Here is a 27,404-nt window from a genome sequence, read left to right on the forward strand (position 1 = left end):
ATGCAGATGTGCACACCGCCCCCTACCGAACAAGATGGGTAGCTCGGTCAGCAGGGAGCTGAAGAAGAGCTGACGTCAGTCTGCTGCGCCACTCAGAATGCTTTTTCGTTTTCCAATCATGGGCAGTACTATGCGGGCAGACCATGAAAACGAAAAAGCAATAATGTGCAGTTTTGAAGAAGAAAATGCAAATGGAATGATTGATTACTGATTTTATTTATGAGTCTAATAATGCAGCCACATTTTTAAACTGAAAAAGCATCTCTGCAAATGCATTTTAATTTGAATTATGGTTACGATTCGCTTCCACAGTAGCGGTCGATATGGCGTCTATTCTTTATATATGAGTCAAAAGGCTTTTTGCGATCCCTGCTCCAATTCAGGAGGTGGCGGAAATGTACCTTTGAGCCAACCGTCAGAAAACCACAGAAGAAGAGTTTATTTTGTTGTAGTTAAAAATGGCGGACGGTGGAAAGGCAAGACGGTATGTTAATGGTGTTTAATAAGCTGTTCAATAAGCTATGGAGTTAATGTCTCAACTGAGCCAGCTCAAACTGCCCACACCAGTAAACAAAACATCAAATCAGTGCCCAAAAGAACTAAATTTGCATTCTGCAATATAATTTTACATAAGAAGAACATAAAGCCTCGAATTCAAAGAGGGCACTCTTCAAAAAATCCAAATGTTATTTTAAATAATCTTCCATCAATGTGCAACTGTAAAAAGAGCATTTGTGGCAGTGGAAGAACTATTGTTGTGCAAGCCTGTTTAAAAACTCATGTGATTATGTGTTTGTATTTTTGTGAAACATATCGCAAAGGACTCTCTTTGAAAATGGTGTCACTGCTTTTCATTTACAGCAAAAAAACTAAACTACAAGGCTTGGATCGCTAAAATTTCTTTAGGCCAACGCTGCAGGCAGACAAACAATGGAGTCATTCTTACCTGTTGCTGATGCATCCTTCTTAGAGGACACTGATGAGGATATGGAGGAAGGCAGTCAACATTCAGACTCTTGGAACAGGGTGTGTTTTGTGTGCTTCAAATTTTGTGACGATGTTCTCTTTCACTATGAAGGCTGCATAATCTTTTCCACACAGAGCCACTGGTGTGGACAGGTCTCCCCATGACATGTAGAGCAAGTTGACCAAACAGCTAAAAGCACGTAGAGGTATTAAAGAGCAACACTCATCTGCTCTTACAAATGGACACAAGTGACTTTAAATAGATCGTTTTTGTCTGACATCACACAGCTGGAGAGAGAGAGAGACACGGTCAGAACCAGGTTCCCAGTTCAAAACTGTTGGAAGTGATTGCTTTCTGTACTTTGTTTTTCTTTCTCTTTTCAGATCTTCCTGGTTTGGTCAGGGAGCTAAAATAGTGTAAAGGAGGAGCTGACATAGGCTCTGGCTAGATTTCAGGGCAACTGAAGCCGCAAACAGTCGGGTTTCAGGATCCAGAGTCCCTTTAAACGTAAGTAGAAATGTTACCAAGAAGATAGTTGTAGATAATTCAGGCTGAACATTGCTCTGGCTATTTCATCAAAGATGAAATTGCAAATGCCATTTTAACAAAGTATCCTGTCACATACTGTACAGAGGTATAAATTCATATTGTGCATATTTTAAGCGCAACAGACTTGGAAAGCCGTCATATCCAATGCTTGAAGTATAGCAAAGAACCATGAACAGTATTTAGTTGCTCACTTGATTTTTCAATCTGCAGATTTGTCTCCTAACTTCAAACGCGTCGGAGCCCAAGACAAAGTTTTCACATAGAAAAAGGTAAAAAACGAGACTATGCACTGAAGAACTGTGCATGTTGCTCTTTTTGGAGGGATTCTCTTCAAACCTCATATCTGAGCTGTAAAAGTGCACAGGAAAATGAAAAAAAAGCAACAACTGGACCCTGTTTAAGTGGATGCTGTTATAGGTAAGCATTCGTGAAAGAGTCAGAATTATTTCACCTGATCCAGAAGCCTCCCTTACATAGACGCGTAACCTTTCCCCAAGTATTTTTTTTGTTCATTACAGAGTTACGAGGCAGGTAAGTAAGTATGTGTCATCTGGTAAAAAATGTCATAATGACAGCAGATGAATATTGTTTCTTATCAAACTCGTTCACTTTACAGTCTTTCTGCACCCACACATCAATTTATTGTTGTGTCCCATATTTCTTTCAGAAACGGTGAAGGATTTGTTTGCTGTGGCCAGAGAGTCTGAGATAAGAGCTGCCATATGAAGAAAATGCCTCAATAAAGCATTAAATAAAGCCTGTGCTGACATGGCAAATGTACCATTTTGTGATTTAAAAAAACAAAGATATGGGTGTCTAAACGCAATACTGCTACAACTAGTAAATCAATAAGATTAAGGAAATGAACAGCAAACTTTCTGTATCACTTGCAAATGACCATGTCAGTATTCAGATGAAGATGTACAGCATGTAGTGTCTGTCTTGAGTTTCAGTATGCTTAAGTGTACGGTTTTCATTTTGTTGTTTGTTATATAACACTACATGGCTGAATAGTTCAAATAAATTTAAGAAATTTGGGGATTTACTTTTTCTGATTCTAAGCTGCTTTGCTTATTGGGCTGTGGCTCAGACGTTCAAACAGATTCACACTGTGATTACCAAACATTTTCATTCTGACAACAAAACTAAAAGGTTCCCGATTTGTATTAATATATCAGTGACAATGTGGGGTTCCATCATGCCCAAAGATGAGACAATTCAACCTGTGGGCTGGGAGCTGGCATTCGAGTCGCCAACCCTCCGATGGGAGGATGTCAACTGAACCATCTGAGTCATGATCACCCCTTTTTCTGCCAAAGAATCTCCCACCATTCCGTCCTTCTCCTTGTGTTTTATTTTTTGGTGACATTGATTTGAGTGAAATGTTTATAGATGTGTGTTAGAACCACAAAAGAAAAAAAAAAAAGTTTGTCACCAAAACATTTCTTGCCTGTCTTTACACATATTTGAACCCTCCGCTGTTTCACTAGAAGCTGTCTGGGTGCTTGAATCTGTCTCTATTCATTTCTGTTGTTTACTTTTCCAAACACCTTTTGTGCGAGACCAAGTTCAGTGATACTTGCATTATGAAGGATCACAGAAGAGTCATCTTGGGTTTGTATAAAAGTGATAAATGTTTAAAAAGTTGAACTGTTACAAACAGGACAATGAGACATTATGTCACTTGCAACTTTTTAATTGATTTCTTGATAAATACATAGTACAATGGCTATTACTCTAGCCATGTGGTGATTGTTATAACAGTAGAAGAAAAAACATTTGCATTCCAAAACCACTTTCCATGATGATGGATGGTTCTATTACAGAAGAGTGAAGCTTCGCTTTCTGCGAGCAGGTTGTCCAGTAGATCTGGTGCACTCTGTGTGGCCGCAGCCACACTCCTCCACATACATGTAGGTGTGGGGGACCTTCTCTCCATTCAGACACAACAGGTCAACAGTGCGATTGCTGGAGCGCATCTCCTTACAGCAGGAGCACGAATGCTGCATTGCAGCTGCTGCTTCAGAGTACCTGAAAACAGCAGAAACAGGTATTTATACTTTTAAAATCTTCACCAACTACACTATACTAAATATTTTTGTGACTCAGGTAAAATCGGGAAGAAAAGTGCAGTACAAATGTTTTATGATTGTGAAATCATCATTACTTGGTGAAGGTGTTGCAGGAGCCTTCACAATATGGCATATCCACCTCCTGGACAGACTGACAGCCGTGGTGTGAAACTCGAGTTGTCATGTTCACTAACTTGCAGGCCTTCTCTTTCTCCACGCCTTTGTTGTTGTTTTTTCAAAGAAAGAACCTCAGTTAGCTTGCTTTCATTTTAGCATCAGTCAAGAAGGTGAAGTGAAAATGCTATACTTACAGACTTTACAGCAACCATTTGCTGCGGTCTGAATTGTGTCCTAAGGAAGACAATTCACATAAACAAAGTCAGTTTTCCTAATTCTAAATCCTCAAACACAATGAGTCCAAATTGAGATGCTGAAAATCATACTTACAGTTTGGCAGTTGCTCTGCTGGAATGGTGGGCAGACAATATGTGAGTTGATTGCTGTTAAAGTCTTTCCACTTTTAACACAAGAGTAATGCTCACACTTATTCTCTGGTGGTGACCATGTTTCTCCTTGCTGGAAAACGTTGAGATGGATGTAGGAAAGCACACACACACGAGCAACAGTACACATAGATGTTAAAACACTGAGATGTTTTAGATTTATTAACGTTAAAATGTTGAGTCAGTGACAACAGAGATGATCTACCTTACCTTCAAGAGCTGCTTGGTACCATTTATACTGAGGACACAGTGTGTCTGCACACACTTCCCACAGCATTCATCTGAGTCAGTTTCCACATACTCATAGCCCTGAAAGAGAGAGGGGGTAAAGTTTACCCTCACACTGCACACATAGGAAAAACAAGCTGCATTGTCTGGTGTATTTGTGAATGATTTTAATCTTTCTTACCATGTCACAATTTTGTTCACATTGCTGAAACTCGCAGTTTATTTTGAACAGACCAGAATTTGGGTCGACCTCATTACTACAGGTACAATCCTGACATTCATATGCAGGAACTGACGAACCGGACTAACAAAGACAAGAAAAATCAGTTTGTATTTGCATGTTAGCCATAAATAACCATGTGCTGCAGGATTCATTAAAGGTCAAAGGTTATGTAACAAATCAATTAATAAATCATCTGTTTCACATTTACCTGGTATTCAACATTTTTATGGACGCAAACTCTTTTAGGATCTAGGGAAGAGTAAGATATTAAAAAAAATAATAATAATAACATAAAAGTGTTTCTGTCATTTTCTAGTGCAATGTAGGTTAGAACTGAATTCAAGAGCTCACCACATGTGTGCTCTGGACAGCATTTTCCATCAGGAACACTGATAACTGGCTTATATCCAACATGACAGTTTATGCTGTTTACTGGGCAAGTGTTAATTTGACATTCTGCAGATATGAAGAAACAGTTATTGCAGAACTCAGCTGCAGGTAGCAATCATTAAATGTTAAAACAGATTTGTATCAATTTTTCTTTTCTTACGGCAAACATAGGCAAAACAGCAGGGATTTGCTGGATCTGTTTGGTTGACAAGGACAAACCCTGCACCAGTGCAGTTGGCGATGGGTGGTGCTGGGCATGTTTTAGGCTTACAAATAACAGTCTTGGTGGACTCATCACATGTACAGTCCTGGCATTTGTACTCAAACCTCTCATTAAACTGAAAGAGTAAAACACAATTGTGAATCAATTGTATTCTGCTAGTAAACAATATGAATTGGGATTTCAAGTGAGCATGACTTCAAAACTTGGCTCACCTCGCGAGGAATGCCCTCAGGATCAAGACATCCTGTTGGAAAATGAATAATAACTCAGTAGGACTCAGTAAATGAAGTCTGTTTAAGTGTAGTGCTCAATAAACACCATACATACCACACTTTTCAACACATATCCCAGACTCTTTGTTGAAGAGTTTCATTCCGTCAGGGCAAAAGCAGCCCTCAGTAGTGAAGTTCATGGTTGGTCCACTGGGACTGTGGGGTTCAATTATAAAGACATATAAATACCATAGTCTCAGAAACTGCTTCACCAAAAACATGATTAAGAAAATAAGTACATTCAATTTTTTGTGGAAACTTACTTGTCTTCACAGGTTGGCTGTTCTGCAGGACCACAAGGCTTATAAACTTTGTCTGATGGGCAATCACTTGCTGTTGGTGAAGAAAAATAGAACACAATTGAGTCTTTTTAAAATATCCCCAAGCATAATATACTATACACAGAGGTCTGTTCTCTGTTTGCTGAATGCCACAAAAGAAAAAATAACAATTTCTTAATTCCAATAATTCCATCATTAACAATAAAACACGGAGGGGTTTCCTACCACAAAGTTTAGTGTAGTTCCTCCAGTGGAGGCAAACTCCTGCCTGAGCGCAGGCAGCAGCATAAGTCTGCAAGCTCATGCACTCCACTGTTGGGTTGGAAACATGGCAGCTATCAAAAACACAACCTCTGTAGAAATTGTCTGGTGAGACGAAAGGATGACATTCTGCAAAGACGCTGGGAACGAAAAAATAAATAAAGCTGTTATTTTCTCTGAATTCTGCCAATATTCGGTAGAGAGCTGCAAACTGAATCAGTGGAATAAACAATTTACCTGCCCTTGAGCATATCACACATAGAATCTGTATTGCATGGAGTTGGTTCCAGTGGAGGTTCAGGAACATTTGTGGGACGCACAGATGGTGTGGGGCAGTTGGGTTGGTAAATGTCACTTGCTGGCCAGTAGTCAGCCATCACTGAACAACTTTCCACCAGCTCACCTCCTGGCAATCTGCAGTCATCAGCTTGGCTGTTGGTGCATGTTCCTAAGAAAAGAGTGAACCTGTTACAGTCTAACTGCAGACTAAGGATTTACAAACATGGCTACTTGAGAGAAAGTTCTTACCGCAGTGTCCTTGTGTATTTCTGCCAAAGTACTCATATGGAAGAATAGCACTAAAGCCAGTCATTCCAAATGTAATGACCACTTTTAGGCGAAGAATCTCAAACACTAAGTTAATGCCACTACTCATGATCTTAATACCTTGTTGTGAATATGGTAGTTTCAGATTTACTCCATTTTTTAATGCCTAGAAGATAAAAAAATATATATGATAAGAAAAAATACATACAAAATTAAAAAAGTCACTTCTATTCTATATACAAGTAATTAAAGTGATAAACGTGAAGATACTCTGGAAAATTTAGGAGACATACAAAAGCCCATAATAGACCATATATACCACTTATTTTTATACCTCCAACTGCGGTGCTCCAATAAGGTTGTGATTGATGAGTGTGACAACTTGCGTCCCATATGATATTATTATTGATTTTGGACAGGAAACATCTTCAGTGGGATCACAAAATACGTTGTCAATATAAATCTTTAGATTATGTTTTGGTGTAATCTCCTCCATCAAAACATAAGTACAGTTTCCTTGGTAACTGTAGTACAACCCATCGAATGTGATATAATGGGGATCTCCCCAGCCTTCACAAACACCTGAAAAGAAAGGAAAAATGAGAAATCAAATGTAATCAAAAAATTTTTTAAAAAAAAGAAAGTCATAGGTGAACAGTATAACTTACAATCACATGCATAATGTTGGCAGCAGTGGTACTCATCGTACACAAGAACAGGTTTCTTTCCATTGGTACAAGTTATGTTCTGGAGAGGTGGACACTCATATGGAATTATTTCAATTGTGTTGTTCTCGATACATCTGGCCATGGTACAGTTGCACAAGTAGAAGGTCTCGTTTTGCTTTTAGAAAAAAATAAAGGATGTAGGGGAAATAAGCTGTATGTTCACATATTTAAATTAACAAATGCAAGCCAGTTATCTTTAAACAAGTGAAAATATGCATGCGTGAATGGATATATTCTAAGAGTAGGAATAGTATGGATTTCTGATTTGTAGAAAAATATACTTACTGTAACATTCCAGTCAGGACATGTAGGTATTGGAGGTGTGGGTGTGGGTGTGGATGGAGGGGTGGGGCATAGGTCAGTCTTGTTATTGATTGCACAGGTATTAGAACATATTATCGTGAGACATATGCCTGATCCAATATCATGCCTGTCAAATATTGTATCCCCTGAATGTGTGAAAAAAATACAAGAAACAGAAATATTTTTAATAATACAAATTTAACTTTGTTTGAGTTGTAGACTTATCATGTTTAAATTTCCGTTCTTACCTGGCCTATAATGCTTTCCATCAAAGATACAGAAACATTCCGTTGCTGTGACAATTGATGTTGTCATTGTGGTTGGACCACTTATTGTTGGTGTTGTAGCTTTTGTGGTGGTTGTTGTTGATGTAGTAGTTGGGGTAGTAGCTGTAGTTGGGGTAGTCAAAGTCGGTGTGGTTGTAGTCGTGGTGGTTGTTCTTGATAGAGTTGTAGTTGGAGTAGTTGTAGTTGGTGTGGTTGTAGTTGGTGTCGTAGGTGTGGTTGTACCCTTTGTGGTTGTTGTCGGGGTAGTTGGGATTGAATGTGTGGTTATAGTTGTTGTGGTTGGAGTAGTCGTAGTTGGGGTCGTAGGTGTTGTCGTAGTTGTTGTGGTTGGGATAGTCGTAGTTGGTGTGGTAGGTGTGGTTGTACTCTTTGTGGTTGTTGTTGGGGTAGTTGGGGTAGTCGTTGGTGTGGTAGGTTTGGTTGTTGTCGCAGTAGTTGGGGTTGTCGTTGGTGTGGTTGTGGTTATAGTTGGGGTAGTCATTAGTGTGGTAGGCTTGGTTGTTGTCGGGGTAGATGGGGTAGTCATTGTTGTTGAATGTGTGGTTATAGTTGTTGTGGTTGGGATAGTTGTAGTTGGTGTGGTAGGTGTGGTTGTACTCTTTGTGGTTGTTGTTGGGGTAGTTGGGGTAGTCGTTGGTGTGGTTGTAGTCGATGGGGTTGGCATAGTCGTAGTTGATGTGGTAGGCATGGTTGTAGCCATTGTCGTTGTTATTGGTGTAGTTGTAGTTGGGGTAGTCAATGGTGTGGTAGGTGTGGTTGTAGTTGTTGTGGTTGGGATAGTCGTAGTTGGTGTGGTAGGTGTGGTTGTACTCTTTGTGGCTGTTGTTGGGGTAGTTGGGGTAGTCGTTGGTGTGGTAGGTTTGGATGTTGTCGCAGTAGTTGGGGTTGTCGTTGGTGTGGTTGTGGTTATAGTTGGGGTAGTCATTAGTGTGGTAGGCTTGGTTGTTGTCGAGGTAGATGGGGTAGTCATTGTTGTTGAATGTGTGGTTATAGTTGTTGTGGTTGGGATAGTTGTAGTTGGTGTGGTAGGTGTGGTTGTACCCTTTGTGGTCGTTGTCGGGGTAGTTGGGATTGAATGTGTGGTTATAGTTGTTGTGGTTGGAGTAGTCGTAGTTGGGGTTGTAGGTGTTGTCGTAGTTGTTGTGGTTGGGATAGTTGTAGTTGGTGTGGTAGGTGTGGTTGTACTCTTTGTGGTTGTTGTTGGGGTAGTTGGGGTAGTCGTTGGTGTGGTAGGTGTGGTTGTTGTCGCAGTAGTTGGGGTTGTCTTTGGTGTGGTTGTGGTTATAGTTGGGATAGTCATTAGTGTGGTAGGCTTGGTTGTTGTCGGGGTAGATGGGGTAGTTGTTGTTGTTGAATGTGTGGTTATAGTTGTTGTGGTTGGGATAGTTGTAGTTGGTGTGGTAGGTGTGGTTGTACTCTTTGTGGTTGTTGTTGGGGTAGTTGGGGTAGTCGTTGGTGTGGTTGCAGTCGATGGGGTTGGGATAGTCGTAGTTGATGTGGTAGGCATGGTTGTAGCCATTGTCGTTGTTATTGGTGTAGTTGCAGTTGGGGTAGTCAATGGTGTGGTAGGTGTGGTTGTAGTTGTTGTGGTTGGGATAGTCGTAGTTGGTGTGGTAGGTGTGGTTGTACCCTTTGTGGTTGTTGTTGGAGTCGTTGGGGTAGTCGTTGGTGTGGTAGGTTTGGATGTTGTTGCAGTAGTTGGGGTAGTCGTTGGTGTGGTTGTAGTTATAGTTGGGGTAGTCATTGGTGTGGTAGGCTTGGTTGTTGTCGGGGTAGATGGGGTAGTCGTTGTTGTTGAATGTGTGGTTATAGTTGTTGTGGTTGGAGTAGTCGTCGTTGGGGTCGTAGGTATTGTCGTAGTTGTTATGGTTGGGATAGTCGTAGTTGGTGTGGTAGGTGTGGTTGTACTCTTTGTGGTCATTGTCGGGGTTGTCGTTGGTGTGGTTGCAGTCGTTGTGGTTGGAATAGTAGTAGTTGGTGTGGTAGGCATGGTTGTAGCCATTGTCGTTGTTATTGGTGTAGTTGTAGTTGGGGTAGTCAATGGTGTGGTAGGTGTGGTTGGGATAGTCGTTGTGGTTGGGATGGTCGTAGTTGGTGTTGTAGGTGTTGTAGGTGTTGTCATAGTTGTTGTTGGGATAGTCGTAGTTAGTGTGGTAGGTGTGGTTGTACCCTTTGTGGTTGTTGTTGGAGTAGTTGGGGTAGTCGTTGGTGTGGTAGGTGTGGTTGTAGTCGTTGTGGTAGTCGTAGTTAGTGTTTTAGGTGTTGTAGTAGTTGTTGTTGTTGGGATAGTTGTTGTTGGTGTGGTAGGTGTTGTAGTAGTTGTTGTGGTTGGGATAGTCGTAGTTGGTGTTGTAGGTGTGGTTTTACCCTTTGTGGTTGGGATAGTTGGGGTAGTCGTTGTTGTGGTTGTAGTTATAGATGGGGTAGTCATTGGTGTGGTAGGTTTGGTTGTTGCCGGAGTAGATGGGGTAGTCGTTGATGTGGTTGGTGTGGTTGTAGTTGTTGTGGTTGGGATAGTCGTAGTCATTGTGGTTGGGATAGTTGGTGAGGTAGGTGTGGTTGTACCCTTTGTTGTTTTTATCGAGGTAATTGGGGTAGTTGTAGACTTTGTGGTTGTTTTTGGTGTAGTTATAGTTGGGGTAGTCGTTGGTGTGGTAGGTTTGGTTGTAGTCGTTGTGGTTTGGATAGTCGTAGCTGGTGTGGTAGGTGTGCCCTTCGTGGTCGTTGTCAGGGTAGTCGTTGGTGTGGTTGTAGTTGTTGTAATTGGGGTAGTCGTAGTTGGTGTTGTAGGTGTTGTTGTAGTCTTTGTGTATGTTGTTGTTGTAGTTGTATATTCACTAATTTGCGAGTGAGTTTGGATAGGCGGACCAGTGATAATTGTGGGGGTTGTGGTTTGACCAGTTGATGTTGATGTTGTTGATGGGGTTGTTAATTTTGTAGTTGCGGTTGGTGTAGTTGTGGTTGAAGTAGTAGTAGTGGGTGTTGTCGTAGCTTGTGTAGTTGTAGTTGGAGGTGGAGTTTCAGGTGTTGTGCTTTCACATATTATCGTCGGACAGCATACTTGGATCTCATAGTCAAAGCACTTTCCTGGTCGTATTGGTTGATCTTCCTTTTTACAGATTAAACCATATTTCACATCACATGTAACAACTTGCTTATTTTCTTCCAGAAAGTCATTGAAGTCTTTGTCTGGCAAAACGGCTGACCTACAATTAATTTCTGTCGGATTAGGACAAATCTTCTGACCACTGTTAGTGATGTTTTCATATGTTTCCCAGTCATTTTTGTCTTTAATTGGATCATGCACATTATACCAGTCTGACCACTCACACTTTGTAACACAAGGTGTGACTGAGCTGCTCGGTGTTGTAGTTGGAGAAGTTGTTGCCTTTGTGGTCGTGGATGAGGGAGTTGGGGTCGTACCTTTTGTGGTTGTGGTTGTAGGCTTTGCGGTTGGTGTATTTGTAGTTGGGGTAGTCGTTATTGTGGTAGGTGATGTTAGTGTGATTTTAGTTGTTTTGGTTGGGGTTGTTTCACTTGGTATGGTAGGTGTAGTTGTACCCTTTGTTGTGGTTGTTGTTGGTGTAGTTATCGTTGGGGTAGTCGTTGGTGTGCTAGGTGTCGTCGTAGTTGTTGTGGTTGGGATAGTCGTAGTTGGTGTTGTAGGTGTGGTTGTACCCTTTGTAGTTGTTGTTGGGGTAGTTGGGGTAGTCGTTGTTGTGGTAGGTGTGGTTGTTGTCGGGGTAGTCGTTGGTGTGGTTGTAGTTTTTGTTGGGCTAGTCATTGGTGTGGTAGGTTTGGTTGTTGTCGGGGTAGTTGGGGTAGTCGTTGATGTGGTTGGTGTGGTTGTTGTCGTTGTGGTTGGGATAGTCGTAGTCGTTGTGGTTGGGATAGTCGTAGTTGGGGTGGTAGGTGTGGTTGTTGATATTGTGGTCGTTATTGGTGTAGTTGGTGTTGTTATAGGCTTTGTGGTTGTTCTTGGTGTAGTTATATTTGGGGTAGTCATTGGTGTGGTAGGTGTTGTCGTAGTTGTTGTGGTTGGGATAGTCGTAGTTGGTGTTGTAGGTGTGGTTGTACCCTTTGTGGTTGTTGTTGGGGTAGTTGGGGTAGTCGTTGTTGTGGTAGGTGTGGTTGTTGTCGGGGTAGTCATTGGTGTGGTTGTAGTTTTTAGTGGGCTAGTCATTGGTGTGGTAGGTTTGGTTGTTGTCGGGGTAGTTGGGGTAGTCGTTGATGTGGTTGTTGTGGTTGGGATAGTCGTAGTCGTTGTGGTTGGGATAGTCGTAGTTGGGGTGGTAGGTGTGGTTGTTGATATTGTGGTCGTTATTGGTGTAGTTGGTGTTGTTATAGGCTTTGTGGTTGTTCTTGGTGTAGTTATATTTGGGGTAGTCATTGGTGTGGTAGGTGTTGTCGTAGTTGTTGTGGTTGGGATAGTCGTAGTTGGTGTTGTAGGTGTGGTTGTACCCTTTGTGGTTGTTGTTGGGGTAGTTGGGGTAGTCGTTGTTGTGGTAGGTGTGGTTGTTGTTGGGGTAGTCGTTGGTGTGGTTGTAGTTTTTGTTGGGCTAGTCATTGGTGTGGTAGGTTTGGTTGTTGTCGGGGTAGTTGGGGTAGTCGTTGATGTGGTTGGTGTGGTTGTTGTCGTTGTGGTTGGGATAGTCGTAGTTGGTGTGGTAGGTGTGGTTGTAGTTATTGTAGTCGTTATTAGTGTAGTTGGTGTTGTTATAGGCTTTGTGGTTGTTTTTGGTGTAGTTATATTTGGGGTAGTCATTGGTGTGGTAGGTGTTGTCGTAGTTGTTGTGGTTGGGATAGTCGTAGTTGGTGTTGTAGGTGTGGTTGTACCCTTTGTGGTTGTTGTTGGGGTAGTTGGGGTTGTCGTTGTTGTGGTAGGTGTGGTTGTTGTCGGGGTAGTCGTTGGTGTGGTTGTAGTTTTTAGTGGGCTAGTCATTGGTGTGGTAGGTTTGGTTGTTGTCGGGGTAGTTGGGGTAGTCGTTGATGTGGTTGTTGTGGTTTGGATAGTCGTAGTCGTTGTGGTTGGGATAGTCGTAGTTGGGGTGGTAGGTGTGGTTGTTGATATTGTGGTCGTTATTGGTGTAGTTGGTGTTGTTATAGGCTTTGTGGTTGTTCTTGGTGTAGTTATATTTGGGGTAGTCATTGGTGTGGTAGGTGTTGTCGTAGTTGTTGTGGTTGGGATAGTCGTAGTTGGTGTTGTAGGTGTGGTTGTACCCTTTGTGGTTGTTGTTGGGGTAGTTGGGGTAGTCGTTGTTGTGGTAGGTGTGGTTGTTGTCGGGGTAGTCGTTGGTGTGGTTGTAGTTTTTGTTGGGCTAGTCATTGGTGTGGTAGGTTTGGTTGTTGTCGGGGTAGTTGGGGTAGTCGTTGATGTGGTTGGTGTGGTTGTTGTCGTTGTGGTTGGGATAGTCGTAGTTGGTGTGGTAGGTGTGGTTGTAGTTATTGTAGTCGTTATTAGTGTAGTTGGTGTTGTTATAGGCTTTGTGGTTGTTTTTGGTGTAGTTATATTTGGGGTAGTCATTGGTGTGGTAGGTGTTGTCGTAGTTGTTGTGGTTGGGATAGTCGTAGTTGGTGTTGTAGGTGTGGTTGTACCCTTTGTGGTTGTTGTTGGGGTAGTTGGGGTTGTCGTTGTTGTGGTAGGTGTGGTTGTTGTCGTTGTGGTTGGGATAGTCGTAGTTGGTGTGGTAGGTGTGGTTGTAGTTAGTGTAGTCGTTATTAGTGTAGTTGGTGTTGTTATAGGCTTTGTGGTTGTTTTTGGTGTAGTTATATTTGGGGTAGTCATTGGTGTGGTAGGTGTTGTCGTAGTTGTTGTGGTTGGGATAGTCGTAGTTGGTGTTGTAGGTGTGGTTGTACCCTTTGTGGTTGTTGTTGGGGTAGTTGGGGTTGTCGTTGTTGTGGTAGGTGTGGTTGTTGTCGGGGTAGTCGTTGGTGTGGTTGTAGTTTTTAGTGGGCTAGTCATTGGTGTGGTAGGTTTGGTTGTTGTCGGGGTAGTTGGGGTAGTCGTTGATGTGGTTGTTGTGGTTGGGATAGTCGTAGTCGTTGTGGTTGGGATAGTCGTAGTTGGGGTGGTAGGTGTGGTTGTTGATATTGTGGTCGTTATTGGTGTAGTTGGTGTTGTTATAGGCTTTGTGGTTGTTCTTGGTGTAGTTATATTTGGGGTAGTCATTGGTGTGGTAGGTGTTGTCGTAGTTGTTGTGGTTGGGATAGTCGTAGTTGGTGTTGTAGGTGTGGTTGTACCCTTTGTGGTTGTTGTTGGGGTAGTTGGGGTAGTCGTTGTTGTGGTAGGTGTGGTTGTTGTCGGGGTAGTCGTTGGTGTGGTTGTAGTTTTTGTTGGGCTAGTCATTGGTGTGGTAGGTTTGGTTGTTGTCGGGGTAGTTGGGGTAGTCGTTGATGTGGTTGGTGTGGTTGTTGTCGTTGTGGTTGGGATAGTCGTAGTCGTTGTGGTTGGGATAGTCGTAGTTGGTGTGGTAGGTGTGGTTGTAGTTATTGTAGTCGTTATTAGTGTAGTTGGTGTTGTTATAGGCTTTGTGGTTGTTTTTGGTGTAGTTATATTTGGGGTAGTCATTGGTGTGGTAGGTGTTGTCGTAGTTGTTTTGGTTGGGATAGTCGTAGTTGGTGTTGTAGGTGTGGTTGTACCCTTTGTGGTTGTTGTTGGGGTAGTTGTTGTTGTGGTAGGTGTGGTTGTTGTCGGGGTAGTCGTTGGTGTGGTTGTAGTTTTTAGTGGGCTAGTCATTGGTGTGGTAGGTTTGGTTGTTGTCGGGGTAGTTGGGGTAGTCGTTGATGTGGTTGTTGTGGTTGGGATAGTCGTAGTCGTTGTGGTTGGGATAGTCGTAGTTGGGGTGGTAGGTGTGGTTGTTGATATTGTGGTCGTTATTGGTGTAGTTGGTGTTGTTATAGGCTTTGTGGTTGTTCTTGGTGTAGTTATATTTGGGGTAGTCATTGGTGTGGTAGGTGTTGTCATAATTGTTGTGGTTGGGATAGTCGTAGTTGGTGTTGTAGGTGTGGTTGTACCCTTTGTGGTTGTTGTTGGGGTAGTTGGGGTAGTCGTTGTTGTGGTAGGTGTGGTTGTTGTCGGGGTAGTCGTTGGTGTGGTTGTAGTTTTTAGTGGGCTAGTCATTGGTGTGGTAGGTTTGGTTGTTGTCGGGGTAGTTGGGGTAGTCGTTGATGTGGTTGGTGTGGTTGTTGTCGTTGTGGTTGGGATAGTCGTAGTCGTTGTGGTTGACGTAGTCGTAGTTGGTGTTGTAGGTGTTGTTGTAGTCTTTGTGTATGTTGTTGTTGTAGTTGTATATTCACTAATTTGCGAGTGAGTTTGGATAGGCGGACCAGTGATAATTGTGGGGGTTGTGGTTTGACCAGTTGATGTTGATGTTGTGGATGGGGTTGTTAATTTTGTAGTTGCGGTTGGTGTAGTTGTGGTTGAAGTAGTAGTAGTGGGTGTTGTCGTAGCTTGTGTAGTTGTAGTTGGAGGTGGAGTTTCAGGTGTTGTGCTTTCACATATTATCGTCGGACAGCATACTTGGATCTCATAGTCAAAGCACTTTCCTGGTCGTATTGGTTGATCTTCCTTTTTACAGATTAAACCATATTTCACATCACATGTAACAACTTGCTTATTTTCTTCCAGAAAGTCATTGAAGTCTTTGTCTGGCAAAACGGCTGACCTACAATTAATTTCTGTCGGATTAGGACAAATCTTCTGACCACTGTTAGTGATGTTTTCATATGTTTCCCAGTCATTTTTGTCTTTAATTGGATCATGCACATTATACCAGTCTGACCACTCACACTTTGTAACACAAGGTGTGACTGAGCTGCTCGGTGTTGTAGTTGGAGAAGTTGTTGCCTTTGTGGTCGTGGATGAGGGAGTTGGGGTCGTACCTTTTGTGGTTGTGGTTGTAGGCTTTGCGGTTGGTGTATTTGTAGTTGGGGTAGTCGTTATTGTGGTAGGTGATGTTAGTGTGATTTTAGTTGTTTTGGTTGGGGTTGTTTCACTTGGTATGGTAGGTGTAGTTGTACCCTTTGTTGTGGTTGTTGTTGGTGTAGTTATCGTTGGGGTAGTCGTTGGTGTGCTAGGTGTGGTTGTAGTCGTTGTAGTTGGGACAGTCGTAGTTGGTGTGGTAGGCGTGGTTGTAGTTATTGTGGTTGGAATAGTCGTAGTTGGTGTCGTAGGTGTGGTTGTACCCTTTGTGGTCGTTGTAGGGGTAGTTAGGGTAGTCGTTGGTGTGGTAGGTGTGGTTGTCGTTGTTGTGGTTGGGATAGTTGTAGTTGGTGTTGTTGTACCCTTTGTGGTCGTTGTCAGGATAGTTGGGGTAGTCGTACGTGTGGTTGTATTTGTTTTGGTTGGGGTAGTTGGTGTGGTAGGCGTGGTTGTAGGCTGTGTGGATGTTGTTGGTGTGGTTGTAGTTGCTGTAGTTGTTGTTGGAGTATTTGTAGTTGGGGTAGTCGTAGGTGGTGTAGCAATAGTTGTAGTTGGTGTGGTAGTGGGCTTTTTGGTCGGGGTAGTTGGTGTGGTAGGTGTGGTTGTAGGCCTTGTGGATGTTGTTGGTGTAGTCGTTGTTCGGATAATTACAGTTGATGTGGTTGTAGGTTTTGTGGTTGTTGTTGGAGTAGTAGTTGGGGTAGTCGTAGTGTGTTTGGTAGGTGTAGTAGTTGTTGTTGGTGTTGTTGTAGGCTTGGTGGTTGTTGTTGGTGTCGTTGTAGTTGGTGTGGTTGTTGTCGTTGGGTTAGTTGTCGTTGGTGTGGTGGTTGGGGTTGTAGCTTTTGTAGTTGTAGTTTGTATGGTTGTTGTTGTGGTAGGTGGAGTTGTCGTTGGTGTGCAGGATTCACTTCCTTCTATTACGGTTGTATTAATGCAAATTGCATAATAGCACATCCCCATGTTGTCAGTGACATTGTAAATGACATCATTGTCGCCATATATCGTCCCATTGAAAATACAGTAGGGACATATGTCAACACATGTCTGGTTCTTCTCATCAAATATGGGTTTATCTTCTGGACATACTGGATAACAGCCTGGAAATTTCACAAAAATCAAATCAAAACAGGCAACATTTTTATGTTAAAATAGAGGTGAAAGTGGATGGTCTTAGATAAAATTTTTACCCTCAAGGTTTGGTATTGGGTTGCTACAAATTCCCTCTGGATTCAAACATGTCTTGTAGCAAGGTGTGTGGCAAGGGTGATAGTGCCACTTGCAGTCATCAGGGTTGTTGTAGTAATCACAAAAAACAGCTGGGAAGGAATGACACAGGATGTCATTTAGAAATTAAAACTTACATTCAAATACTTTTTTTGCATTAAGAGAAAAATACTGACAGATAAGGATGAAGGGAACTGATGTACAATTAAAATAGATTTTTTTCAACCATTTATAAGACTAAAGTATAGGTAAATTAAGTTTATATTGCATCAACAGGAAAACATACTTGAATGTGTTCAGTGATGCAGATTATATGTTGTGATATTTAGAAATGTTATATGCATTTTGTCTAATTTCTTTATGTGTCATATCATGTTTTTTTTCAAAATTGAACCAAGCAAAATATTTGACGTCACTATAGAAAAAAAAGTAATATGCAGTTACTTCAGAAACAATTCATGCAGGTTGACTGTGTCATATTTTATTGCTTTGTTAATTCAGTTTGAAAGGCAAAAAGGCAATTTTTACATCGGTCTCTACACAAATTTATTTTGCAAAACCTTTCAAGCACTCATTTTCATGGTCAGGTATGTTCTTTTGCTTTAATAATCATCAAAGTCTAACTAACCTTTATCAATAACTAGTATAACTAGCTGCCTATAAAAACCTGCTTGGAGTTTTTCAGACTGCATTAACAAATCAACAAAAGCAGAGAAAAACACTATTTGAAACCATGTGCTGAGTCGGTGCTGGCATCTTTTTTCTTTTTTTTTTTTAGCTGATGTGGTGTGACTGCTTTGTAAAAAGTGCTTCTGACAGTCATTTGGTGGTCCAGCCATGTCCTCACTTAAATACAACAAAAAATCTGAAGATGGTATGTAAAATATGCCTCACATTTACCCTAATGGCGTTTGAGAGGGTGTGCCAGAAAGAATGGATAAACGGCATTTGTTTTCCAAATTTTGTAGAGACTTAGAGTTCAAAATCATGCCGAACTGAACTGGACTGAACTGGACTTATCTTACATAGATTATTTCTGTCCAATTTTTTACAAATGCATAAAAGAATCCATACACTTTTATGTGCTGTCTTGGATTGTAAAGCAAAGTTTGATGGATAAAATGGTGGATTTAATGATTTCAAATTATTAAATTTGAAATCTAACTGAAAAGATTTTCCTATGTCTGTGTTAAAAGAAGTTGCATTTTGCTGTGGCACGGTCTTGTGTCAGAAATGTTTTAAATACCTCATTTTCATCTATAGATTAAATAGTTTACTTACGACAGATGTCTGGAGTTCTCCATGCGACACAGACACCAGCCTCATTACAAGCTTGAGCGTAAGCTGCAACTGCTGAGCAAAAACACTCACAGTCTCCTCCAGTGTCACAGGCACATGAGTCTTTAATGCAGTTTTCATGAAATGGGCGGGGATCTACCTGTTCAGTCATTCAAAAGTGATCATTCATTTTTAACAAAGAGTTTAATATATTAAATGAGACAACTTCACAGTACAAACACCACCTACTAACCTTATTGTGGCATTCTTTGAATGTAGCTCCAGTTATGATGCTGCACATCATTTTTGCCCAGTGATGTCGTTTGTTTGACACATCACAAGTGTCAACGGTCTCTTCCACATCTGGGCAAGAACTGGACACTTTCCAGCTGTTTGCAAACTCTAACGCATTACTCACAACCAGCTGACCCTGGGTGGTGAAGTCGTTCTGTCCATCTCCATCAAAGTTTCCACACAAGCCGCATACGTTACCCTGTTCAAACAGAGGAGTCACTAAGTCATTGGCAGAACTGGACAAATGGAAAAGTGTCTCAATGGAAGCTTTATTAATGTTGCTGTACATCGGTGCCACTGTTGTCACGTACCACTGGGTGTAATAAAAACAAAAAAATAAAGCAAACTGACCAGAGTACAGGTAAAACATGTGTATATGTATATATATGTATGGAAACATCTGAACTGCTTTTGTAAGAGATTTCAGTTATGCTCATTAACTGCTACTCACGCTGTGCTGTGGTTCCAGAAGGATGCGAACAGTTGTTTTGCGATCCCACATCACTGCCAGACCAATGTCAGATTCAACCACAAGGTACAAACCAACCCTCCTTATTCTGTATTCGATCAGTGGGCCATGTTCCAGATCCTCCTCTTCATATTTACCCTTTGATAGTTTGATTTCTTTTCTCTGTAATGGAATGGGGATAGCTGCCGTTTTTTGCTACTTAAAGAAGTGTTGAATTTTATAGTCCTGCTTAATAGTTTGGGTACAAAAAACCTGTCAACCTGAGGTGTTTGTATCTGGTCTTACCCCGAGTTGAATTCTGACAGTTTTGGAGCAAGTAGTGCCTGTAGATCCACATGGTACATTTTCTGTGGTAACTCCAAAGTTTTCCTCAATTGTTTTATTTCCACATTTATTCTTGAAAGAAAGGCATTCATTAAACATCCCAGATGACTTTTCTACAGATTGCTATTTGAAGCAAACCTCACCTGTACCAGTTAATAATACAGATTGGGACAGAAAGGCTTGACCATAAATAAGATTACTATGTAACTTGTAAAGAACCATCTTGTACTTGTCATTTCTGTATTGCCTTTCATATTCCTCATTATGAAACTCAATTATTTCAAAGTCAATTTTTCAAGCATCACAGTGTTTCTGTTACATGTTACAAGAGTCTGACTGCACGTAAGTTAACCATGAAAGCCAACTGTGTCCAAAATCATGCCCCTCATCTACTGTTGCTCCCCGCTTACTGTTTGCCATTTTGTCTGAATGTCTCAATACTCCTTAAAACTTTGCAATTTGATACATTATATAAATGAGAAAGTTGAGCGACTCAGTAGTTCTTCAATGATGATGCAATCTAATGATGATTAGTAAGTGTCCAAACATGCCATGAAGGGAGAAGCTGATGAGTGAACAGGGTGATGATTTCAGACACAGCCTGTCAGTTGGATGATTTGGGCTTGCATTTATTTACCTTCAGAGCAACATAAGTACAGTCTCCTTGAAACCCATATGTTTGCTGATCAAATGTATTGTAGTGGCCACTTCCATAAATAACACAGGTCCCTGGACATCTTTTCTCTGTGCACTTCCATGTCCCACTTTTGCAGGTACTAGATTTATCAGAAATGACAAAATATATTACAGTCTTTCAATGCGTTCGGTGTGCAGGCTACTATGATTACTGTTTGCTGCTTTATAGTATACATTAGATTGAAACATGGACTTACCAGGTGTTACACTGGTTTGGAATTTGTGTTCCAGGGGAAAAAAAATTACCACCATGCTGACATGGACACTCATTTTCCTTCACGCAGGAACCTCTGCCATCATCGAGGAGGCCAACAGGACAACGACAGCCAGACTCACACTCTGTGGAGTCCTGAGGGGGCAGAAAGATCACAATGATAGAAAAGGAGAAAACTGACAGTTACTGACAATGTTATGAATTAGACTTAAAAATGGCCTTGAAACTACTGCTTGGATGTGCGTTGTGTGTGTTACAACACCAGGGTAATAAATAGTTTAATAATTAATTAATTTCAGAAAAAAATATATTAATCTCTGATAATTAAAACTGAGTGAACAACAGAGTAATCACAGCAGCAACAAAGACTCACACAATCATCGCTGTCCAGATTTAAGCAAGTCCGAGTACATTGCAGTCCAAGCTCTCTTGTTCCTGCACTGGAACAGTTGAAGAATACTTTTGGAGGAAAACATGCTGTAAAAAAAATGAGTAACCGTTAATATGTTCAATATCAACCAATTAAATAGTTCCCAAAGAAGAGTAAAGAAACAACAAACAAGCTGACCTGATGAGCGGCTTCTCCAAGAATGGCAATGAAGCATTCCATTGTTACACACACTAGAAAACATTGTCAAGAGAGATATGAAAAATATGAGTAATACATTGATAAAAGACCACAAAGTGACTAAATAAAGTAGTTTACTACGCCATTACAATCATGTTGAATCCACAGTCGTGGATAACTAATCTAAAGCTCTCAACAGACTCACCAGTGCTCGTCTTTGATGTTGATGGACTTCCCTGGCTTAATATAGACTCCGTCGTGATAACAGGAACATTTTGCCATGGGGATGCAAATGCTGTGTTCATTGAGATAGTAACCCTCAGCGCAGGAGCAGCCATCCACAGGCAAGAAGTCGGAGGTGCAGATCTTCTGCTCAGAGCTCAGTGATCTGCAAGTCAGCTGGCATCTCTGATGTTTGTAAGAGAAGACCTGAGACGCTGGGCAGTCCTTTGTGTATTTATCTATTGCGTGGACAATATCAACATGGTTATTTAATGGATTTATGACTTACGAAGAGAGGGAACAGTTGATCAGACTCCAGAAATCATTACTCATTTGTGCCACAACATAATCAAACTCTTACCGCACACATTTTCTCTCCAGTCTGTCAGGAACACTCCCTTTGCTGCACAAGCTCGAGCATATGAGGAGAATACGGCACAGAGGCAGGCCTCGCTCTTCTCACAGTTACAGCTAGAATAGGTGCACCGCTACAGGAGAAATCAAATACTTTTACAAAACGATAGTCTCATTAAAGTAAGAGACAGCATGACAGAAAGGCCTTGCTGTACCTTGTAGTACATCTCAGGATCCACCAATGAGCGGCACTGGGAGAATGTACTGTTTGGACTTAGGAGCAAGGCACACCAGTGTTTGGCATACCGCTCTGAAAAAGAACAGTCATTTCATTTGTCTTGAATTTAGCTGTTGCACTAATTATAATGCAATCAGGGCAGAAATTAGTGTTGAATATATATGTTGATGAAGATTCTCAGTCATCCAAGTCATAGTAATCATAGGAGCTTGATTAAGGGAAACTCAACTTCTTCTTGGATCTTGAAAACGTTTCATCTCTCATCCAAAAGGCTTCTTCAAGTCCAGTTTCCCTTATCCAAGCTCTTATGATTCATGTTTAATATACCACATTTGACTACCAAAAAATAAGCAACCACTGCTGGGTACCATTTTCCACACTGAGGGAACAGGGGTCATCCAGTCTTTCCTCCCTGTCTCTGCACATGAGGTTCGCCTTCCAGGAGTTACTGAAAGATGTGGCAGTTCCCTCCACAATCCCCTGAGGAGTCTTCATCTCATCAGACAGGATCATGTTGAAATTCCCGCATAAACCTGAAGAATGCAAATATTTCAGAATTGAATTAGAATAAAACAGAATTAAGGATGTTGGTATTTACAAACATAGAATTTTTTTTATGTGAGAAGAAGAAAAGAGCAAAACATGTTTGCATTTTCTATTGGACTTTAATTACTATAGTTATGCTTGTTAAGTGCCTGTTAAGTAAAATATATATTTTCTGCTACTCATCTACTATTTATTTACCAGAGATTTACCAGAGATTTACCACAACTGCAAGCTAATCAAGACAACTATATAGAGCAAGATTGTCTTGCTCCTTGTGGGGTTCCAGAGACATTTACAGGCCGTGTGAAATCTATGACCTCACAAGCATGTTCTGAGTCTACCTTTGACCTCCTACTAATCAAATGTACACATTTTGTTTAATTTGTGAGAGTTGTGAGTTGAAAAAGAAATGTTCTGAATTGACAGCCAAATCTGAATAACTGCAGTTATTTTTATTCAGATTACATAATCAAAGCCTGACAATAAGTAGTGACTGAATGTAAAATTGTATCAGTATGTTACTTCCAACATGTTTCAAAATGCTTTTGCTTGTTAAGAGAAATGTAAATCATACCTTTTGTCTTTGCTTTGTAGCTTTGTTCCAGGCTGATGTAGGCTTGCATGATGGGGACATGCTGGATCTGAATTTGCAACCCAAAACTGCTCTGGAGCAAGATATGGAAGGATGAAGCCTCAAAAATGCTGATGTCTCCTACGAATAAAGAGAAATGCAAAGTGCAAAAGATTATTTTCTGAAGTCACAAGCTAAGAAAAAAACCCTTTGAAATCAGAGTTGCTTATGGTTTCACACACCTGAGTGGTACGGCAAGCTGATAGATTGCATATTCTGCTTAACTGTGCCATCATGGGAGAACATTAACGCCTGAATAAACAGAATTAGTCAATAGAGTGTTGCAGGCATCAGTGATACCGTTTAACAAATTACTATAGTTTTTAACTCACATTGTTTCTGTCATTGTTCAGCAGGATTTTAAGGGTCTTCAGGCAAGTGTCAAACTGCTGGTGTGCACATGGCATCAACTGGACCAGGATGGTAAACTTTGGACTTACACCATCCTAAAATTTACATAGTAAGAGCACAAATATTTATTTTTCAATCCGAAGATTGTACACTGAACTTTTTGCCACTAAACTCTACATTGTTTATTCACCTTGCTTTCCACTTTAGCCAGTGTGTAGTAACAGTCTCCATGAAAGGTGTAAGTTTTCCCATCAAATGTGGTGACATGTGAACCCTCTTCAACTGCACATGTAGCAGGTGTTTCAAGACTCACACAATCCCATCTGCCCTCGAAACATGTACTGAAAAAAAAATCATTTATGTAATAAAACTCATCAGCTTACTACTTATAAAACACTCTGTTTACACTGTGAAATGCTTGACTTACCATTCTTCTCGGCCCTGTTGGTAAATCTCTCCAGAGTTATAGATTTTGTGATGCTTGCACTGACATTCTGACTTATCAATGCACCCTCTCAGCGAAATATCATCAAACACAGTTCCTGAAGAAGAAGGTTTTGCTTTAGTTTAATTACTGTGAACTATACGTGGTGTTATTTGTGATTCACAAGACAAGAGAACAAACCAGGTGGACAGAAGCAGCCGTCCATTTTGTGGTCTTCACACAGTGAACTTGTGTCCTGAAGTGTGCAAGTATCCATGCAAGGTGAACCACTCTCTTCATAAACCATGTTGTACGGACACTCCTTAGCTGTAAGGATAACCAGTATGATAGTATTAGAAATAAGTGGCTGGAAGTGAGGATTCGAGTGAATTATTTAACAGTATATCAAGCGTGAAAAGTGCTCATATCTGACTTTTCTTTATGCAGATTTAAATGTGTATTTTTATTTTCACTTACTTACTTTTGTTTTAGCTCTTTCTTTCATTCATCAACCAGCTGAGTTGCTTTTTGATGACATTATCATGATATCATCTCCACACCATGTATATCATATCAATATGATACCCAACAAGAGAAAAACTATTACAGAAAACTAGAGAGAATCTTACCACAGAACTGAGCTGTCCTCCAGTTTGGAGGTTGTCCTCCTGCATGAGAGCACTGTCGAGAGAACTCTGACAGTGTACTGCAGACACAGAAGTCATTTGTACTGTTGGCACAGCCACACATGTCCTGTGCACAAGCCTTGATGTAAACTTCAGGGTCAATCAGTTTTGTGCAAGAGCTCCAGGACTCTGAGCGGAACATTTTGTCACAGATGGTTTCCTAAAAGGATTACGGGAAGGGAAACAGAGGCGAGTTATTATGTTATTACTAATCACAACATCACTATTGCAAAACTGGATGATAAACTCACAAACTCTTTGCAAGAATCCAGCACATTCACAGCCTCCACTGATTCATCTTCCTCTTCAAACGGATCCTCACAATCATCATTAGGCCGATGGGCTTTTTGTTTGTTTCCATACTCTATTGGGCTGATTTTGCGACCTGTTTGTAGTCACTTCATAGAGTCAGAGGCTAGATTACTGAAGAAATTAATCATTACAAAATTAATAAGCATGCATACCATCATGAATGAACTCATTGTAGACTGCATCCCCGTTGAAGTCTCCACAAAGTCCACAAGTGCGGTTTGCATAGTCATTATCAATTTCAACCTTAAACACAGAGCAAAGGAGTCTTAAAACTATTTTAACAACACTTGGAACACCTATACCTGTGGAATATTTAAAAGGTAGGCACAAAACTATATTGATGTTTTATAACCTCCTCATAACAATTTATCTGTTAGGTCTAAATAAAGAAAGTTAACTCAAGAGAGTCACAGGGATCTTATGAGAAATTTGTATTCAATCAAAAGCTTTTCACAAACGTAACATATATGAATGTAACTCTCTCACAAAAGGTTTCCAGTTATGTAGAAAACTAAGTTCCAACATCAAACCCTATGAAGAATTATCCTAAATTGATCTAAAGGATTTGTGCATCACAATTGTTGTTTTTACCATGACTGCGTCATCAGTGTTCCACATGACTGTTATTCCAACTTTGGACTGGAGCTTGATGTAAATGGCATTTTTCTCCACCTGTACCCCTCCTTTGTGGAATGGCAGTGTGACACTGGTTAAAAATGAATAAAAATATTTTTTAACAGTGATGAGCCAACGTCAGACTTGTTTCCACGCGATATATGTTATTGTTTTTTACTTACTGCTGATCGTTGACAGTAACCAGACTCTTGCTGAGGTGGAATGAAAGGTCATTGATGGTAACCACCACATAACTGACTGTAGGGTCTCCATCCTTTTCTTTCCTCTTCATGTGCACTGAAAACTCCTGATAGGACTCATGGCAGTCAGAGACCAGGTTGTATTCACACATACCAGGAAACTGGTACACTACACCATCAAAGGTCTTGAAGTGCTCTCTGCCCCACATGCTGCAGATGCTGCTGACATGGTTGCGAACTGAAAAATGTTTCCATAGAAAGTTTAAGCCACCAAATGATCTACTTCGCTGAATATGCAACCAGTCTGATACAGTTCTTAATCATCTTTTATTTTTTCAACAGGATAAACTAGTGAAACAAAGGTTTTAAAAAAGCATCCCATTTCATCAAAAATCTGAGCCTTACCAAGTCTGGCTTGGACCTCAATGAACCTGGCAACAGACAACGCAAAGAAAAACAACCACACAGATCTCCACCTCATCTTTGCAGGCTTGCTGTCACCAAAGCTGGAAGTAGTTGGACTGTACTTGACTGCCGTTTATATTGAGATTGCACAATTTATTTTCACACCCCCTTTCTGAATGGAACCTGAAGTTTTACTGCCAAGACACAGCAAATATTTGCAGAAGAAATGTCTAACGCCTTTCACAAGTCCCATATAAATTATTCTTACATCCTCCTAATCTCTTTTTTGAACAAATGTGTTCACACGTCAGCCAAAAATATGTATTCAGACAGGAACGGGTTGCAATTAAGCTTCTCCCTTGACAGTGCGCTCTTCTCTTCTAATTCTTAAATCATTTGTAATTTGAGTGAAATTTCAGACAAATCAGTGTCACAGGGATTCATAACACAAGTAGGCACAGATTGTTGAGCAACATCAAAAATTTCTGACTGTCATATATCTTAGTATTGACAACCACACAATTATTTAGAATAACTAAAACAAATCCCACTGTAATATTTATAAAACTATAGGGAACATAGATATCTTGTGAATGAGTAAGAAGTGGACACTTATGAACCAAATATGACTAAAACCAGAAGCCTGGTCTGCCATCTACTTAGAATTTGACAGCCAAGTGGATCATTGGACATCCAACACTCTAGATAATTATTTTTTAAAGTAATCATATTGTTACCAGACAATATCAGTGACAACAAAACTCTACTTTCTGTGAACTGGAATTAACCTAACATGCATGTTTTTGGACAGTGGGAGGAGGCCAGAATACCCGGAGAGAACCCACGCTAACACAAGGAGAATATGCAAACTCCACACAGAATGGCCCCAGCCAGGAATCAAACCTGGAACATATAAGAATGGTGCTAGAAAACACAGATCTCCATTAAGACTAATGGTCTTCACATTTACGATATAGGCTGAGGGACATTTCAACCAAAACTGTCATGAAATTATTGACCAAATCTCAGTTTTTTCATTGCAGCATCCCCTTGTAGTCAAGTGCAGCAAAACAACTCATGCTACCTCCATATAGGGTTCTGAGTTTATGTCCATGATCTAATTTCCCAGTCTGAAAATATCAGATTTATTTTTTTCATCCTCACAGGGGAGGATGAGAAAAAGACTAATGAAGAGAAAGTCAGGGTAACACTTTAGAGTCATGACTTTATAGTGGTGTTTATTGAAATGTGGTATCATTTGTCCTTTTGTTTCATGCTTTTAATTCAATTTGAAATGTTGGATTAATATGTTGGAAAAAAATGTGGAATAAGTTGTGTCCACTGACCTTTACATTTCTGCATAAACTCTAACATGGAGGAAATAAATAAAAAACATCTCATACAGCAGCTCTATGTGCATTCCACTTACTTACTGATGTTTCAGCCCTGGGATCTTCCTGAAAATCCGTGCTGCATGAACAGACCTGCCACTTCAAGCCAACTGACAGTGTTATGGTGCTTGAGGTGGATTTGGTACAACTCCAGTTCCTCTTTATCTTGATACTTAAGTGCAGGCACATAATAAGGAGTGTGAGAATG

At 40.7% G+C, this 27,404-nt stretch overlaps 3 protein-coding genes and 1 long non-coding RNA gene across 4 annotated transcripts; 1 reads left to right on the forward strand and 3 right to left on the reverse strand.

Annotated features, from left to right (window-relative positions):
- Window positions 1-520: 520 nt before the first annotated feature.
- Window positions 521-2,312, forward strand: LOC140307208 (uncharacterized). The gene is made up of 4 exons (XR_011915803.1): window positions 521-1,026; window positions 1,351-1,474; window positions 1,727-1,933; window positions 2,184-2,312. It is a non-coding gene; the product is annotated as an uncharacterized lncRNA (long non-coding RNA).
- Window positions 2,313-3,191: 879 nt separating this feature from the next.
- LOC140307206 (intestinal mucin-like protein) lies at window positions 3,192-7,565 on the reverse strand. Its single transcript, XM_072385986.1, has 18 exons — window positions 7,529-7,565; window positions 7,184-7,358; window positions 6,850-7,097; window positions 6,498-6,681; window positions 6,207-6,417; window positions 5,934-6,109; window positions 5,691-5,760; window positions 5,483-5,583; window positions 5,368-5,399; window positions 5,093-5,270; window positions 4,894-4,998; window positions 4,751-4,791; window positions 4,501-4,623; window positions 4,302-4,400; window positions 4,036-4,164; window positions 3,900-3,939; window positions 3,684-3,807; window positions 3,192-3,547 (listed from the first exon to the last, which is right to left on the reverse strand). The coding sequence occupies exons 2-18, from the start codon at window positions 7,323-7,325 to the stop codon at window positions 3,337-3,339; spliced, it is 2,214 nt and encodes a 737-aa protein (XP_072242087.1). The 5' UTR covers window positions 7,326-7,358; window positions 7,529-7,565; the 3' UTR covers window positions 3,192-3,336.
- A 179-nt stretch (window positions 7,566-7,744) lies between these two features.
- On the reverse strand, window positions 7,745-9,835 carry LOC140306535 (uncharacterized). Its single transcript, XM_072385141.1, has one exon. The coding sequence runs from the start codon at window positions 9,833-9,835 to the stop codon at window positions 7,745-7,747; it is 2,091 nt and encodes a 696-aa protein (XP_072241242.1).
- A 361-nt stretch (window positions 9,836-10,196) lies between these two features.
- Window positions 10,197-25,627, reverse strand: LOC140306536 (mucin-2-like). The gene is made up of 29 exons (XM_072385142.1): window positions 25,383-25,627; window positions 25,177-25,291; window positions 24,738-24,828; window positions 24,525-24,658; window positions 24,217-24,433; window positions 23,789-23,914; window positions 23,591-23,705; window positions 23,354-23,504; window positions 23,145-23,258; window positions 22,995-23,064; window positions 22,756-22,893; window positions 22,004-22,168; window positions 21,613-21,707; window positions 21,405-21,531; window positions 21,027-21,282; window positions 20,822-20,874; window positions 20,627-20,730; window positions 20,237-20,388; window positions 19,981-20,119; window positions 19,305-19,415; window positions 19,002-19,181; window positions 18,510-18,749; window positions 18,260-18,416; window positions 16,942-17,070; window positions 15,236-16,851; window positions 14,817-15,094; window positions 13,990-14,333; window positions 10,732-11,745; window positions 10,197-10,636 (listed from the first exon to the last, which is right to left on the reverse strand). Exons 1-29 carry the CDS (start codon window positions 25,607-25,609, stop codon window positions 10,197-10,199), a joined length of 7,098 nt encoding a protein of 2,365 aa, XP_072241243.1. The 5' UTR covers window positions 25,610-25,627.
- Between the last annotated feature and the right edge of the window lie 1,777 nt (window positions 25,628-27,404).

Source organism: Leuresthes tenuis, unplaced genomic scaffold (genome assembly GCF_036924035.1).
Source record: "Leuresthes tenuis unplaced genomic scaffold, fLeuTen1.0.hap1 SCAF_5, whole genome shotgun sequence".
In the NCBI taxonomy this organism is placed as follows: domain Eukaryota; kingdom Metazoa; phylum Chordata; class Actinopteri; order Atheriniformes; family Atherinopsidae; genus Leuresthes; species Leuresthes tenuis.